We start from the raw sequence: 17,335 nt of genomic DNA, 5'->3' as shown, positions 1-17,335 counted from the left end.
AGTAATCTCCACACCCATCGTGGGGCTTGAACCCACAACCCTGAGATCAAGAGTTGTGTGCTCCACCCACTGAGCTGGCCAGGCACGTCTTGAGCATTTCTTAACTAGTACTGCTGTTGCCCCTCTCTAGGAACTGGAATGCAAGAATTGGGTAGGCCCAGTGATGTTTGCTTGTAGAGCTTTTATGCCATTTAAATATTAGAACAGCGGTTTACTGAAAAGCCTGAAAGGAAGAAATAATTCAGGGAGATAGAGTGTTAGACCAAAAAGACTAGAGCAGAGAATAAATCCACTGCCAAAATCCAGTTGCAACATTCTTGGTCTCCTGAGCCAGACTTTACGTCTTCGTGTGCTAAATAATTGTCTTACTTTATAATTTGTTTCTGTTTTGTTTTGTTAATACTTAATCATACCTGAATTGTCACTGGCGGTTGCATTGTGAAAATGTTGTCAGGCAGCTCTTTTGGGGAGGATGGCAGGTTTGATGAGTCTTATCCTCGGGTCATGGTTAATATTTTAAAGTATGAGTGGAAGGGAGACCATTTGTCCCCTTCTCTTTTTTTTTTTTTTTTTTTTTTAAATCTGTCCCTTAAGGGAGATTTGTGTTCTCCTCCTTTAGCAGATTTCCATGTGTTGTTTCCTGGCCCCTAGTGGCCTGGGGAAGGCTTGGTCCCATCCCCTTGGTTCTCCTGCAGGTGCAGTGCAGAATGTGGTCAGACTCGTCTTGTCAGTCTCTTAGTCACACCGCCACCTTCCAGCAGTCTTTGTAGACCAGTGAAAACAGTCTGGAAGCCCTTTTGAATAGCAGGGGGTCTGGTCTCTACCCCAGGATACACAGCAGCTGCTTTTCCTCTGCACGTGTACATGGCCCTGAGACATGTCTTGAGGCTGTCGAAAAGCACATCCTGGGGTGTCCCAAGTTCTATAAAAACTGATTAGAATTTTTTTAGTTTATTAGGTCCGAGTAACACATTACTTCTGGGCTTAAGGTTTCTCTGTCTCATAGGCACACCTGGAAAAGGTGCAGGCCTACACAGATTCTTAGGCAGGGAGGTTGCCACTTGAGTACAGGAGCACGTTCTTGTTGGTTCCATGGCAGACGTGAGGGGATCCTCACCCTGAGGAATCCTGCCTCTCCACGGAGGGTGGATCTTGTCCCATTGTCTTTTCAGGGCTGTTAGCCTCCCAGATAGGCTTATAAATGCGGGTGAAAGTAGCAAAGTACGTTTCAGCCTTTCTGTTTGGAGACCTCTTGCCCAGTCCCGGGCGAACCCTGAGAAGCTCTGCTGCAGAGATTAGCGATCTCTGAGTCACTGTGCTGTGTGACCGCGGGCCCTCCCTTGCCGTGGGCTTTTTCCTGCAATGTGGTTTAAGGCTTCTGTAAAACTCCTGCTGGAACGGAGGCTTTCGTGGGAGCAGTGGGAAAGTTTGCTTGTGTTCAGCACCTTGGTGCCGAGGTGTCCTTACTCAGAGGGAACGGGGTGACCCACGGCAGTAAAGAGGCCGAGCATTTTGCATCGTTTTAGTTACTTGTGCCACGCTCTCTCTACAGGAAGGCAGACCGCTCCTAGGTAGCTGGCGAAACAAGGCTTGCTCTTCTCTTAACTTCATATACCTTTTGCCCGAAAAGGCGAAACCCTCCCCCGACACGGTGCTGGACGCACAGGCTCACCCTGCCTGCTAACAGTGTGGCTGGGGGTTCGTGCATGGTCGTGGTCGGTGGCAAGTGTGTCTACAGGACTTACTCCGGTTGTTAACTGTTATGTGGCCGCCCCAGCCCACAGGGTTCACACTTCAAAACCTTTGGCCAGCAGGTTTGATTCAGTTATTGCAGAGGATCTTGCTAACTTGAGGTGCTGCTTAAGAGTGTTTTATTGGGGCGCCTGGGTGGCTCAGTCGGTTAAGTGTCCGACTTCGGCTCAGGTCACGATCTCACAGTTTGCGGTTCAAGCCCCGCGTCGGGCTCTGTGCTGACAGTTCAGAGCCTGGAGCCTACTTTGGATTCTGTGTGTGTCTCTCTCTCAAAAATAAAGATGAAAACAAATAATAAATAAAAACTTAAAAATAAATAAATAATCTCTACACCCAACATGGGGCTCGAACTCACAGCCCCGAGATTGAGAGTTATGTGCTCTACTGACTGAGCCAGCCAGGTGCCCCCTCACAGAATGTGCCCTTGATTCTTTCCTAAGTTAGTGATCAACAGGAAAGTCAATATAAGTAGAAAAGTATGTTTGATTTATATTGGGTAATTCATAAGGACGTTTTTTGTTGTTTTTTTTTTTTTTTTTCCCACGGGAAACCAGGAAAAACATAAGAGTTCTCAAGAGAAGAAAAGGTTTTTCTATAAGCCCCTTCCAGCCTCTTCAAGGAGTGGGTAGTACTGGGTTTTTTCTTTTGGGCTTAAAGGTCAGTTGAATGTCAAGAGATTAGATTGGATGTATCTGTGGAAAGTCAAATATAATAATGGAGTGTTGATGTTTTAAAGTCACAGTGGGTCTGCCTGTAACACCAGTCCATCTCCTTTCTGCCTGTCATCCATTCCTACCTGCTCAATCAGATTCTTTACAATGGTAATGTGGTTTGGCAGGTACTCAGTTCATGAATCACTTTTCCCTTATCCCTGCTGGCTGGCAGAGGGGTAACCACACCCTTGAACTGGTACAGAGACTGTCGTGGAGTGCTTGTCAGCCTCAGCATAGCCACAGGGAATATCAGGGTGCAAGATTTCTGTGGTGAAGGGAGCTTCGTATGATACTCAAGAGAAATATATTTTTAATTGGGTATTGGTTGGCACTGTTACTCACTTGCTTGGACCTAATAGAAATCCAGAATCAGCGAGTCTTGGGGTTACATTTGTAAGGGCAATTCTGCTGGCGCACAGTAGAGTTTCAGACCATTTGTCCTGGCGTGCTGTGTTTCAGTGTGGGGTGTGCTGTGCTTCAAGGATGTCAGACGCAGGTCCTGAGCAGAGGTAGGAGTGTGGGAAGAAAGTGGTAGAAAGTTTTGTGATAGGAAAAAATTTAAAGCATCTATCGTTTGACAGTTTCAGATCAGTTATGCAGATTCTTTCTCAGTATGTTCGCGTTATGTTTATATGTGAATATATATAAAATTCCATTTCCATACGAATAATGAGAAAGACTGTAAGAAAAATCTTATATGGTGGAGAAGAGTGACAATTGAAATGGTCTGTGATTTAGGGTGTTTCGGATGTGTGTGTTCAATGTGTAATGGGAATCAAGGCACTGTTATGCCCTCCTCCCATTAGAGTACTGTGGCTTACTCAGAAGAAAATCTTTTACTTCATTCCGTCTTCGTGTAGGCTGAAAGCGAAGAAACCAAGGAGCGTCTGTTTGAATCCATGCTCAGTGAGTGTCGGGACGCTATCCAGGCCGTTCGAGAAGAGCTCAAGCCAGATCAGGTAGGACTCTCATCTGGGCCCCAGGCTCTTGCTCGGGGCTGAGGTCCTTCTCAGTCTGTGTGTCTCATTCTCAGTGTGGGAGTGGGGCAGGGGGTCCAGTGGTCTGAGTGCAGGGACTCTTAGCCATGGTATTTTTAGCTGTGGTGGTCTGCTGACAAACAGATGCCTGTGAACTCCCATCAGGTTGAGAGATTTTTCTCTCCATCCTCTTCCTCTTAATGGGTTCATATTAAGCCTTTGGTCTCAAGTTCATAGCTCCAGGTAATTAATTCTCCAGTGCTCCCTTTTTTAATATCACTGTGATTCTTTCGGGCATCTGGGCTGAAAACCTTGGAACCATTTTTATCTCTTCATATCACCAGCAACCCTGCTAACTCTCTTTGTGACTTCTGTCTCCACTTGTCCACCCCCCCACCCCCACCCCGACCCCGTTTCTGATTAGCCTTACGTCTTAGACTGCCACAGAGGTCTGACTGTTCTTTACCATCTTGGTCTGGGTTCAGTTCTCCAAGGTCTTTCCTGCTGGTAGCAAAAAGTGGGATCTTTCTTGATCCCATGTCACTGTCTCACTGAAAAACCCAATGATACTCCCAGTTCTAGAGCAGTGGTCTCCAAACTTTTGTACTAGTGCACCCAGTAAGTAAAATTGAGCATGTACCTCTGATAGGCTTATTTGTAAATATATAATTTATTATTTAATAGGAATGAGGTAAACATAAGTAGAAGTTCTCATTTTCTTCTTATACCACATTCGTTGGGTTGTGTGCACCCTGCTTGAGAGCTCACTGGTCTAGCAAGTGCAGTTCCAACTCCGTGAGCTGGATTCTGGGCCTTTCCATTTCCAGATTGTACTTTGCTGCTCCCCTCTGGGTCCTGTGCCTCAAGCTGCTGTATTCACCATCTTGTTAGTAGGCCTTTCCCGCCTCCGTGCATTCCTACCCTTTTCTCCTTTCCCTGCTCACACCTGGCTTGTCCCTCCTCTTCCTCTTCACCTGTCCAAACCCCGCCCTGGTGTTCAGTGTCCGGCTCAGAGCTCACCATTTCTGGGAAGCCTGCCTGCACCGTCCTGGCCCATAAAGGTCTCCCCGTGTTCTAAACATCTAGCACTTGTGGCTGTAATTTTTGTTTGGTACTTTGCCAAGAATTACCTTTTAACATCTTATGTATTGTTTTATATTTACTTTGTTAAATACGTTTTTTCAAGATTATAAGCATATTAAAAGCAAGTTTATATTTTAGCGTCTGCCGTGGTGCTTTGAGTAAAAAACATTAATAAATATCTGTTAGGCTGTGGACCTGTTTCCTTTATCATTAAGCCACCTTTGTATTTTATACTTCTCTTCATCCACTTAATAGGTATATACAGAGCCCCGCCCTCCATCATTCACCTTGAACCCACAGCAGTTGCAGGGACCCCTCACAGCGTGTGGTGAATATGGTGATACCAAGGTGTCTTAGTTTCCTGTGGCTGCTGTAACATTACCACAAGCTTAGTGGTTTTGAAAAACACACATCTAATTCTCTCCCACCTTCAGATGGCCTTTAGTGTAAGACTGGTTCGTAGGCTGCATCCCTTTGGAAGTTCTAGGGGAGGAATCCATTCTCAGCATTCCAGAGAAGGCGTTTTTCAACTTCTAGAGACCACCTACATTTCTTGCATTGTGGCCCCTTCCTCCATGCTCAAAGCCAGCAGCTTGGCCCCTTCACTCCTCTCTGACCTCTGCTTCAGTCCCAATACCTTGTCTCTGTCACCGGCCCTCCTGGCTCCCTCTTAGAAGGAGCCTGTAATTACACTGGGCCCACCTGGATAATCCAGGCTGATTAAGACATCCTTAACTTCTTCACATCTCTTACCATGTGAGGTAACACCTTCACAAGTCCTGGGGTTAGGATGTTCACGTCTGTAGGAGCCATTGTTCAGCCAACCACGAAAGGCTGAGCTGATAGCCCAGAGTTTGGATCTCAGAACGCGCATCCGAGGTGCAGACCCTAAAATGGAGCCATGGGCTGTGGACTGTCTGTTGTTCATGCTTTGGGTCTGGACACTGGGAGCGGTGGACAGGAAGCCTGACTGGCCATAACTCTGAATTCTTTTACTTAAGTCCAGTTTTCAGGTGCTGGTGACAACCGAGTGGCCCTGCTGTTCTAGAATATGCCCAGGAGATCTTTGATATTTAAAGATCCCTAATTTACTAGAGCTTGTGCCTGTGCTCCACGGCACTTTGGGGACCACACCATGGAATGAGGGGCCAGAGCCAAGGACAGGGTCGGCTGTTTTACCTTTACCTTTATTGCTTTCCGCAGAAACAGAGAGATTACACCCTTGAGGGGGAGTCGGGGAAGGTATCTAATCTTCAGTACCTGCACAGGTAAGGGCTGTCATTTTTTTACTTTTTCACAATGTAGTAAAATATATCATTGGAATGAAAGAGTATATGTAACATTTATGTGTATTTTACTATTATATAGTAAATAACACTAACAAACGTATGCACGTTTTATCATAAGAGTATATATACCGGACGCCTGGGTGGTTCAGTTGATTAAGTGTCCAACCCTTGATCTCAGCTCAGGTCTTGATCTCAGGATTGTGAGTTCAAGCCTCGCATTGGGCTCTGCGCTGAGTGTGAAGCCTACTTAGGAAAAAAAGAAAAAGGAAAAGAGTATATATACTGCATTTGTATGTTATTCTGTGACCCGTATAATTTTAAGTGTCGTATGTTAAGAACGAGAATACACTGGGGCGCCTGGGTGGCGCAGTCGGTTAAGCGTCCGACTTCAGCCAGGTCACGATCTCGTGGTCCGTGAGTTCGAGCCCCGCGTCAGGCTCTGGGCTGATGGCTCAGAGCCTGGAGCCTGTTTCCGATTCTGTGTCTCCCTCTCTCTCTGCCCCTCCCCCATTCATGCTGTGTCTCTCTCTGTCCCAAAAATAAAAAAAAAAAAGAACGAGAATACAGCTAGTAACTCCAAAGCTCCCTGTGGCCCCAGCCTGGTTATTCCTCCCTCTCTTCTACAGGTAACCACTCTCCTCCTCGTGCCAGACTCCTAAAGTTACTCTCCGTGTTCTGAATGTTTTCCATCATCCCTTTTACATTTAAGTTCAATTTCAACTTAAGTTGAATTCTATATTGAGTTTATTTTGAGTGCAGCATAAGGATCTGCTTCACCTTTTTTCCGTTAGGATGATAGATTGTTCCATTACAATTAATTGACTATGCCATCCTTCCCCCACTAACCTACAGTGCCAGCTCGGTCAGGCATGCATCCCGTTTTCTCCTCACGTGCTCTTTTTTGGACCCTCTTCTGCTCTGCTGATTTATTTTCTGTACTCACACCAGTACTATGATTTCCTGTGACTTTGTAGTAAGCCTTGGTGTCTGGTGGAGCAGGTCCCCCGCCGGGTTTTTCCTCAGACGTAGCTGGACTCTTTCTGTCCCTTTGCTCTTTCATAATACGTTTTTAAATCACTTTGTCGGGTTAACTTTTTTTTAAGGTATGGCTCATTTTCTTTCACAGAAGAAGTATGGAAGGAAGAGTGACCTTTTTGGAACTTCATGGGGAGAAGTGAAGTGACCTGGGAACACTGCGCTTCTCAGATTCTCTACCCCATGTGACCTTGAAATCTTAATTACTTAGTTGTTGCTCGTAACTTTTTTAGTGAACTTGGCTCTATTTTCAGCCATTCCCCTAACCCCTCCCTTTTTTTTTTTTTTTGAAAACAAAACTGTGCAAACACCCTCTGTCTACATTAGAGAATTCAATATTACGTGAATGTCAAATTGAGTGCCAGATGACTCGGAGGGGTATCGAACAAGAACGTCTCTTTGATGTCCTGTATCGCAGCAGTTCTGTGAGAAAGCCAAGGCCCAGGAGGTTAGGGAGCGTGTTTGTAGTTAACAGCCACAGAGAGTCAGGAGTCAGGAGTTGATCCAACTTCCTATCCTTGAAAAGACCCTGAGCTTCAACAGGACTCAGAAAACCTTCCAATTGTGATGCCTCCGTGCCTTTGAATCCATTCTCCCACTTGCACATCTAGCTGGTACCATGACCGTGGATGGGGTGCCTGTGTGACTAAGTCAGTTAAGTGTCCAGCTTCGGCTCAGGTCATGATCTTGCGGATCGTGGGTTTGAGCCCATGTCAGGCTCTGTGCTCACAGTTCAAAACCTGGAGCCTGCTTCAGATTCTGTCTGTCTGTCTGTCTCTCTCTCTCTCTCTCTCTCTCTCTCTCTCTCTCTCTCTCTCTCTGCCCTTCCCCACTCGCACTCTGTCTCTCTCTCTCAAAAATAAACAAACATTTAAAAAAAAAATTTTTTTTTTTTTAACTAGCTGGTACCAGGACTCTGGATTTAAATTAGCCAGCTTTGGGGTAAATTGACAGCAGGAATCAATTAGCTGTTGTATTTTCATAAAACTTTGTAAAGATGTATCTAAATTCCTTTACCACTCTCAATAATACTTTGTTTTGAGAATCTCATTTTTCTGAAAAGCTTTAGGAAAATCCATCTCATGATCTTTCCCATTTCTCAGAAGCAGCCACTTGTCCTTTTTTTTTTTTTTTTAATTTACATCCAAGTTAGTTAGCATATAGTGCAACAGTGATTCCGGGAATGAATTCCTTAATGCCCCATTTAGCCCATCCCCCCTCCCACAACCCCTCCAGCAGCCCTGTTCTCTATATTTAAGAGTCTTTTATGTTTTGCCCCCCTCCTTGTTTTTATATTATTTTTGCTTCCCTTCCCTTATGTTCATCTGTTTTGTATCTTAAAGTCCTCATATGAGTGAAGTCGTATGATATTTCTCTTTTTCCAATTTCATTTAACATAATACCCTCAAGTTCCATCCACGTAGTTCCAAATGGCAAGATTTCATTCTTTTTGATTGCCGAGTAATACTCCATTGTGCATGTATGCCCTGTCTTCTTTATCCGGTCATCCATCGTTGGACATTTGAGCTCTTTCCATACTTTGGCTATTGTCAGTAGCACTGCTAGAAACATTGGGGTGCATGTGCCCTTTCGAAACATCATCACACCTGTATCCCGTGGATAAATACATAGTACAGCAATTGCTGGGTCATGGGGTAGTTCTATTTTTAATTTTTTGGAGAACCTTCATTTTGTTTTCCAGAGTGGCTGCCCCAGTTTGCATTCCCGCCAGTAGTGCAAGAGAGATCCTCCTTCTTCACATCCTCGCCAACATCTGTTGTTGCCTGAGTTGTTAATGCTAGCCATTCTGACAGGTGTGAGTGAGGTGGTATCCATTGTGGGTTTTTTTTTTGTTTTTGTTTTTGTTTTAATTTTTTTTTTTTTTCAACGTTTTTTTATTTTTGGGACAGAGAGAGACAGAGCATGAACGGGGGAGGGGCAGAGAGAGAGGGAGACACAGAATCGGAAACAGGCTCCAGGCTCTGAGCCATCAGCCCAGAGCCCGACGCGGGGCTCGAACTCACGGACCGCGAGATCGTGACCTGGCTGAAGTCGGACGCTTAACCGACTGCGCCACCCAGGCGCCCCTTTTTTGTTTTTTTTTTTTAACGTTTATTTATTTTTGAGACAGAGACAGAGCATGAATGGGGGAGGGTCAGAGAGAGAGGGAGACACAGAATCCGAAACAGGGTCCAGGCTCTGAGCAGTCAGCACAGAGCCCAATGTGGGGCTCAAACTCATGGACCGCGAGATCATGACCTGAGCTGGAGTCGGACGCTTAACCGACTGAGCCACCCAGGCGCCCTTCCATTGTGGTTTTGATTTGTATTTCCCAGATGATGTGTGATGTGGAGCATTTTTTCATGTGTCGGCCATCTGGATGTCTTCTTTGGAGAAGTGTCTATTCATGTCTTTTGCCCATTTCTTCACTGGATTATTTGGTTTTTGGGTGTTAAGTTTGATAAGTTTTTTATAGATCTCGGATACTAACCCTTTATCTGATATGTCGTTTGCAGATATCTTCTCCCATTCCTCTGCTTGCCTTTTAGTTTTGCTGATTGTTTCCTTCGCTGTGCAGAAGCTTTTTATTTTGATGGAGAACTCAGTAGTTCATTTTTGCTTTTGTTTCCCTTGCCTCTGGAGCATGTTGAGTAAGAAGTTGCTGCCGCTGAGGTCAAAGAGGCTTTTGCCTGCTTTCTCCTCTAGGATTTTGATGGCTTCCTGTCTTGGTTTAGGTCTTTTATCCATTTTGAATTTATTTTTGTGTGTGGTGTAAGAAAGTGGTCCAGGTTCATTCTTCTGCATGTCGCTGTCCAGTTTTCCCAGCACCATTTGCTGAAGAGACTGTCTTTATTCCATTGGATATTCTTTCCTGCTTTTTCATAGATTTCTTGGCCATATGTTTGCAGGTCCGTTTCTGAGTTTTCTGTTCTGTTCCATTGTTCTGAGTGTCTGTTTTTGTGCCAGTACCATACTGTCTTGATTACCGCTTTGTAATATGTCTTAAAGTCCAAGATTGTGATGCCTCCAGCTTTGGTTTTCTTTTTCAAGATTGCTTTGGCTGTTCAGGGTCTTTTTTGGTTCCATTAGAATTTTAGGATTGATTGTTCTAGCTCTGTGAAGAATGCTCGTGTTGTTTTGATAGGGATTGTCCCTTATCATTCTTTAAACAAAGTCTCTTGGTATTTACCTCTGCGTCTCTAAATGACATGAGTGTGTTGGATTTAGGTATTTCCTACCCCTTCCCACGATGGCCCGCGCTCTTCCTTTGGTCCCTCCCAGCTGGCTTCCTTACAAGCTTCCTCATTTCTCATACCATTTTAATTTCTAAGAGCTTATGTGTATTGTTTGAATATTGATTTTTTTAAATAGTGTCTCTTTCTCTTTTTTTAATGTTTATTTATTTATTTATTTAGAGAGAGAGAGTACGAGTGGGAGAGGGGCAGAGAGAGAGAGAATCCCAAGCAGCCTCTGTGCTGTCAGCACAGAGCCCAATGGGGGCTTGATCCCACAAACCATGAGATCATGACCTGAGCCGAAATCAAGTTGGATGCTTAACCAACTGAGCCACCCAGGTGTCCCATAAGCTTAGTGTCTCTTTCTAAGCTTATGACCAGAAAGTTTTCCCTCCCTCTTCTTCCTGCCAAGTCTGATTCTTCCAAGTTGCTGTTTGTCCCCCTTGGTTTTGGCCTCTTCTGCCTTATTAGATGTTTTCTTTATGTGGTGTTCGACATCTGTTAAAAAATGTACCTTGTCTGGTGGGAACTCCACTTGTGGGTGGGGCTCATCAGCTTGGGCTTCGCTACAGACGTTCTGGTTCTGCCTTTTCATCCGGGACCCTGACTCCAAAATCTCGGAGGGTGTTTTCTTGGGTGGGTCAGATCCCCAGAATGTACCAGCAGCTCTTATCCTACAAGCCGAGTAGGGGAAGGCTAGGGGGCAGCACCTAGGACTTGACAGTCTCGTAATCCCCAGCGTTCTTTGTGGAATCCTGACCTCAGCTATGCCTGTGTGCCTGTCCCCAGGCTGTGTCCTCTCCCAGGGATGCCTCCAGTCTTCTGCCAGAGTAAGACAGAGATCTAGAGGCCCAAATACTTTCCCCCTCTAAATACATTTTAAACAGTCTTCGATTGTTACCACATTTATATCCCCAAGTATTAAAAGAGATTTTCCAGGCGGTCCAGTTACAATAAGCAGGCATAGTCTCCGGTGTGTACGTGTGTTCAGTACACATAACCATCCAGAGAAGTTGTCCCTTAGTATTTTCTGAGAAGAGAAGGTCATCGGATGAGTAGGAGCAGCTGTCGTACAAGCTCAGTGTCCTCGTAGTGTGGGCCAGCACGTCATTAATCCTTGCTCCGGGGACGAGCTTGCCGTCCATGGATCATCTCAAGGACTAACAGTGACTCCTGAAGTTAGTAGCTTTGTGGCTCTTTAAGAAAGAAACAGGGGATATAATTCAAGCTAAAATCAGATTTCATCGTAAGGTCTCATACTGGCTCGCCGCAGATTTGCCACTGAACAGCAGCCAGAATCGTGGGCCCCTTGAGCTTGAGGCCCAGGCCAAATGGCCCTACTGTGTGACACGCCCTCGCCCCACGCCCTTCCCCTAGGTCAGTCCCAACTTGTGGTCCAGTGCTCTTCTCAGAACGCCAGCTTCTCTGAGCATAACCTGAGCTGACGTGTGGTACATTCCAGCTACCTGACTTACATCAAGCTGTCAACGGCCATCAAGCGGAACGAGAACATGGCTAAAGGTCTTCAGAAGGCACTGCTGCAGCAGCAGCCGGAAGACGACAGCAAGCGCTCCCCGCGGCCCCAGGATCTGATCCGCCTCTATGACATCATCCTGCAGGTGACCCACGAGCACTAGGGAAGCCAGGGCCCGTCCTTTGCATGTTGGACACAGAACGACTCGGCTTTGCACAGTGAAGGGGGTGTGACAGGCAGCAGCTGTTAGTGTCTCGGGAAAAAGGGTCTCGTTCTACCAGCTCAGCAGTCTGGGCCTCGACAGGCCATGTGCTGATGTGTGGAGGCCAGTGACCTCTTAGGTGTTATCTGTGCGAGATCCTCCCCCACAGGCCGTGGGACCCCCTGAGGCCACGCCGGCTTAGCCCCCTGGGAGTTGGCCGGTGAGTAAGATCAAGAGACACGTGCACACAAACCAGGCCTCTGTGGGAGATGCCAAACGGAGAGCTGCTCTGAAATGAAGGAGGCAAGAGACCTCCTCTAGCTGACTTGGTCCGGGAGGGGAGATGTGAGCAGGGGCGTAAAGGACAAGCGGGCTTTCAGTAGCAGAGAGGGGGCGGCGGTGACACCAGGCGTGGCTGCTGCCAAGCTTCCCTTCGCAGACCTTCCCGTCATTCCTGGCCCGGGCTCTCCTTGCCCACGTGTGTTTTTTACAGGGTTTCCTGTCAAAAACCCAGTCAGAGGCCTGCTCTTCATGAGTTCTCTTGTTGCCTCTCTTGTACAGAATCTGGTGGAATTGCTCCAGCTTCCTGGCTTAGAGGAGGACAGAGCCTTCCAGAAGGAGATAGGCCTGAGGACGCTGGTGTTCAAGGCTTACAGGTAAGGTCCCATGAGGTGGATGGGGCTCCCCTGTGCCACGTGCTGTTTCTGGAAGCCTTGGGAGCGTGGACCAGACTCGAGAAGATTGGGTTGTTGGCTGTATGCCTACCTGGCCCGCGGTCAGAACAGTTAGCCCAGCGTGCTCAGGGGACGTCTTTGCTGAAGGTGCTGGCTGGGAGTTTCCAGTGTACCTTGTTTGCTCTTTGGATGGGGTGAGGGGGATGGGGGAGCCCCTGCTAAAGGTCTTCTCCCTCCTCTCCCCTCCTTCCTCCCAGTGGAAAAGGGACAGATGTAGGAAGGGTTTAGTTAACAGAACCAGAGCAGAACCTGAATTGGATTGGGAGAAAGCTAAAGCCTCTGTTTTGTTTTGTTTTGTTTTTTAAGTGAATCGTGTTATTTATAACTTGGAGGTGGGCAGTGTGGAGCAAGATGGGCATGGACAGGATGGCAGAATAGCGTCGGTTGTGAAATTGTGCCCCGCCTTCTGGCTCTCATGCCCTAGCGCTAACTCTCTAGCGTGCCTCATCGTCGCACTTGTCACCCCTCCTCCTGGTCCACGTGGACCCTTCTGTTAGGGACCAGCAGCCCCAGGCCCTGTTGACCCCAGTGGAGTAGTTTCCATTCGGAAAAGGATTCTCGGGTTTGGTTTTTGAAAAAAATGAGCAGGGATGAACGAGTTGGCCCGGACGTGTGCATGGTGGGTGGATTTCATATTTGAGCCAGGCAGCGTTCCTCCTTCGTGCCTGTCCCCGCTTCTGCCACATGCCTTTGGGAGCGGCAGAGTCAGACAGTAGATGAAAGACAGTGGGTCTTTCACAGAGTAGGACCTGCACTGTCACCGGCGGTGGCAGGGAAGAGTCTAGGTTAGCCCGGCAAGCCCGGGTGGAGGATGTCAGGGTCACTATGCAGTGATGAGGAGTCGGGATCTTGTGTGCAGTGACCCTGAGGTTAAGAAACCTGTTTGCAGGGGTGCCTGGGTGGCTTAGTCGGTTACGCAACCGACTTCAGTTCAAGTCATGATCTCAAGGTTTGTGAGTCGAGCCCCACGTCGGGCTCTGTGCTCACAGCTCGGAGCCTGGAGCTGCTTCAGATTCTGTGTCTCCCTCTCTCTCTGTTTCTCCCCCACTCGTTCTCTCTCTCTCTCTCTCTCTCTCTCTCTCTCTGTCTCTCTCTCTCTGTCTCAAAAATAAATAAAGATTTAAAAAATTTAAAAAACAAACCTGTTTCCAAATGTAAAACTTAGCCTTAACTTGAAGGAAAGCCTTCATCTCAGGTAACTGTTGCTCTAGAATACTCTGGCTCTTTCCCGTTCCCCTCAGGTGTTTTTTCATCGCTCAGTCCTATGTGTTGGTGAAGAAGTGGAGCGAAGCCCTTGTCCTGTATGACAGAGTCCTGAAATATGCAAGTGAAGTAAATTCTGACGCCGGAGCCTTCAAGAACAGCCTAAAGGTGAGTCGTTGGTCCTTGTTTCCGGGCCCAGAGAAGTTGTGCTGTGAGGCTCCGTGGGGGCCGAGGCCCCTCCTCGGGTTGGTCCTGCCTGGTCCGCCGTGGGACGTAGTGTGCCCCCGAGGGCCCGGGAGCCGCAGGCTGTAACTCCTGGCAGCGTTCCAGGCCTCACGTGGACTCACGTGCTAACAAGGAATGCCATTCCCTGGTTCAAATAAAGCTGAAGTACACTTCTCAGACTCAGCTACGTGTTACAGTCACCTGGGAAGATTATTAAAAGGTGGCTGAGTCCCACCCCAAGAGATGCTGGTTCTAATCAGTGTGGTGTTTAGGGTGGGCACCGGGATTTTTTAAAGCCCCTCGGTGATCGTGATACACAGCCAAGTTGAGAACCACCGACGAAACCTTTCCACACACAGTGTGCCTGTGCCAGCAGCAGCATTTGGGAACTTACTAGAAATGCAGACTCTCAGGCCCCACTCCAAGCCTGCTTGGTTTAAATCTGCATTTTAGCGAGTCCCCCAGGCAATCTGGGTGTACCTCCTCGAAGCTGGCCTGCCTGTGGAAAGTACCTGGTGGTTTGGTTCGTATTACTGCTTGTTGAATGACAGCTAGCTTCTTAAGCTGTGGACTGCTGGGATGAAGTGGAGATCACAGCATTGGCCGGGCCAAGGAATCCAGGCACATTTTACTGGTGGAGCCTACTTGGAAAGGCAAGCCGGGACTACCCATGGCGGGACCCACTGCTCCCCAAGCACCCGCCCCTTCCCTCAGAACAGTGCTGGGTTCCAGGGTAACGTGCACACCTGGCTTCTGCCTTCAGAGAGCTTGTGGTTTTGTCGCAGTCACAGGCTGGCGAGCAGGAAGGAGCAGGTCCTCCGGTGAAGGTGGAGAGAGAGGAAGGAGTGGGGGGGGTGGGGGAGGGGCGCGTGTGACCAGCACGGTGGCAGTGTAACCATGGGATGTCCTTGGGATGTGGAAGCAGACTCTGTGGACAGTTATCCCAGGAGGAAGAGGCATTTACAAATGCCCGTCTGACCGAAGTCTGGGAATGGAGGCGGGAGGATTCAGATCATTCCGAATTTTGCCGGGCGTGAGACTGCAGCCTGCTCTGTGGCCCCCCTATGCTTCAGTCTCCTCCTCCGTAAAGGGGAGTGCAGGTTATGTCAGGATTATTGCAAAGATGGAATTAGCAGTTATGTGAACTGCTCAGCACAGCCTGGCCCATCGTGCATTTAGCGTCTGATCTGCTTATTTATTGTTATTATCACAACTCTCTCCGGGCAATGTTACTTAAGCCACGGCATAGCGTTTCCTGTTTGAAACAAGCTAGTTTTTGTTTCGTTTTTTAAGTGGGGCTTGAACTCATGACCCTGAGACTGAGTTGCTCGTTCCACAGACTGAGCCAGCCATGCACCCCAAGCTAGTGTTTTGTTTTCTAATAGGGCAAACCATTTATAAAGTCTCAAGCCTACGAAAATACCAGTGGGATCACTTAGCGCAGTCAGGTTAGTTTGGTGCCCGTCTCTGAGCTGGCCCTGGCTCGTGAGAACCTGTTTTGTGATTCGTTAACAGGACCTGCCTGACGTTCAAGAGCTCATCACACAAGTGAGGTCAGAGAAGTGTTCTCTGCAGGCGGCAGCGATCCTGGGTGAGCCACTTGCCTGTGCTTTGCTGACTGTGTTCCCGAATTTCCTTCGCTGCCATCCCTCCTCTCTGCCACCCCGTACACTACTGTTTTGGTTAATCTGTAAGATTTTTCTTTTTCTCTGCTGTTACATCTGCCACATGAAGGCATCAAACTGTGTAGAAGAATTTAGAGAAACTGTTAGGCCGTCTCTTCTCCCTAGTAATTTTCGTACGGCCGTGGGAGCTCCACCGGGCTGACGTTACTTCTGGGTTTATCATGTGCTTGTCTGCAGTGCTTAGCAGAGTTTGGCCCAGGAAGGAGAGGGCTAACTTCCCCACATGTTGGCTCTTGGGATTTAGAACCCATACGTGTGACAGGTGTCATTTGTGACTGTGGTGTGTTAAGTGTCTCTTCTTACGGAGTCCCTATGCAACTTTCAGATGCAAGTGACTCCCACCAAACGGAGACTGCCTCCCAAGTAAAGGATAACAAGGTACGTCTGGGGCTTTTGAGGAATGAAGAGTAGGATTCATAACTCACTAGGAATGTGTGCTCGGTCACAGAGCAGAGGACCCTTAACTTCTAAGTAAACACCAAACTTGTCTCCCTTCTTTTACTCAGAGACCTCAGAGCTGCTTGGGTAAGGTTAGCGCCAGCTAGGTGGGCCCAGATAAGGAGCGTGTGGTGTGGTGTAGGAACGTGTACTGTGCAGAGCAGCTCCACTGGCTGGGAGCTCTGCCTGGGACGTCCGGTAGGCCTGTGCCCCGGTCCTGGCCCACCCCTCGCTCACCCTCGGTAGGCTTCAGTGACTCTCCGCTATGAAATGGGAACATGATGGCACCCTCATAGGAGATTTGTGGGGATCAAGTGAGGGAGCCCCTGTAGGCTCTGAACTGGATGCTCAGCACGTAGTGAATGACGCTCCCCTGGTGGCCTGTGGTTAACGCCTGGGTTCCTCCCTCTGATTTGCCTTCCAGCCTCTGGTCGAACGGTTTGAGACTTTCTGCTTGGACCCTTCCCTTGTGACCAAGCAAGCCAACCTCGTGCACTTCCCGCCAGGATTCCAACCCATCCCTTGCAAGCCTTTGTTCTTTGACCTGGCCCTCAACCATGTGGCTTTCCCACCCCTCGAGGACAAGTTGGAGCAGAAGACCAAGAGTGGCCTCACTGGATACATCAAGGGCATCTTTGGATTCAGGAGCTAACTAGGCTCTTCTTGGGGGCAGGGGGAGAATCTCACTCTTCATCTGTATTGTGAGAAAACCCCAGCGAGTTCCATGATATTAAATCCAGGTCTGCATCGGCCCAGGGCCGGAGTGTAACATCCTCAGCGCTGCGTCCCTATGTCTCATGTGTTTGTGCACTTACATTCTTAACCGGTGTGCTAGAAGGGGACCCTGCTGTCTTCCGGTGGACGTGTGCGGGATCCCTGTGTCCGCACCTCCTGGAGGAAGGGCCGTTGCCATCTGGCCACGTGTCAGCCGCGTTCGGGTGGGTCCACGCCAGGCATGGATGGGAGCTCGGAACTTTCTGTCATGTTTCTTCAGTACCATGGATTTGAAATGGACTCCTCCTCGCTGTGAGCATCCAGAGTCCGTGAGGGGTCTGTGACCAGGAAACACTGGCAGCGTCACCCCAAAATTACGGTCAGCCTTATTCCCTGTCACCTCCTAGTGGAAGTTAAGTTTCAGAACAAGCAAAGAGCTCTATTTTTAGAAGAAATGTGTTACACTCAGAAATGATGAAAACAAATCTTATATTAAAAGGCAAAGATGCTGGAGACTGTGCCCATTTTTTACGTGTCCTCACCCATCCCGTCCTGTCAAGTGTACCCCGACTTGT

At 48.0% G+C, this 17,335-nt stretch overlaps 1 protein-coding gene across 1 annotated transcript in view; it reads left to right on the top strand.

Annotated features, from left to right (window-relative positions):
* The window catches only part of SRP68 (signal recognition particle 68), a 38,491-nt gene extending 21,218 nt beyond the window's left edge, over positions 1-17,273 (top strand). Inside the window, exons 9-16 of the mRNA XM_045489662.1 lie at positions 3,326-3,424; positions 5,729-5,793; positions 11,548-11,704; positions 12,323-12,417; positions 13,737-13,866; positions 15,439-15,514; positions 15,934-15,986; positions 16,471-17,273. Coding sequence (XP_045345618.1) covers positions 3,326-3,424; positions 5,729-5,793; positions 11,548-11,704; positions 12,323-12,417; positions 13,737-13,866; positions 15,439-15,514; positions 15,934-15,986; positions 16,471-16,698 — 903 coding nt within the window. The 3' untranslated portion in view covers positions 16,699-17,273. The remainder of the gene's footprint in view (positions 1-3,325; positions 3,425-5,728; positions 5,794-11,547; positions 11,705-12,322; positions 12,418-13,736; positions 13,867-15,438; positions 15,515-15,933; positions 15,987-16,470) is intronic.
* Positions 17,274-17,335: the final 62 nt, after the last annotated feature.

This window comes from Leopardus geoffroyi, chromosome E1, assembly GCF_018350155.1.
Source record: "Leopardus geoffroyi isolate Oge1 chromosome E1, O.geoffroyi_Oge1_pat1.0, whole genome shotgun sequence".
Classification (NCBI taxonomy): Eukaryota; Metazoa; Chordata; class Mammalia; order Carnivora; family Felidae; genus Leopardus; species Leopardus geoffroyi.
Note: the sequence above shows the minus strand (reverse complement) of the source record. Positions and strands in the feature narration are given on the sequence as shown.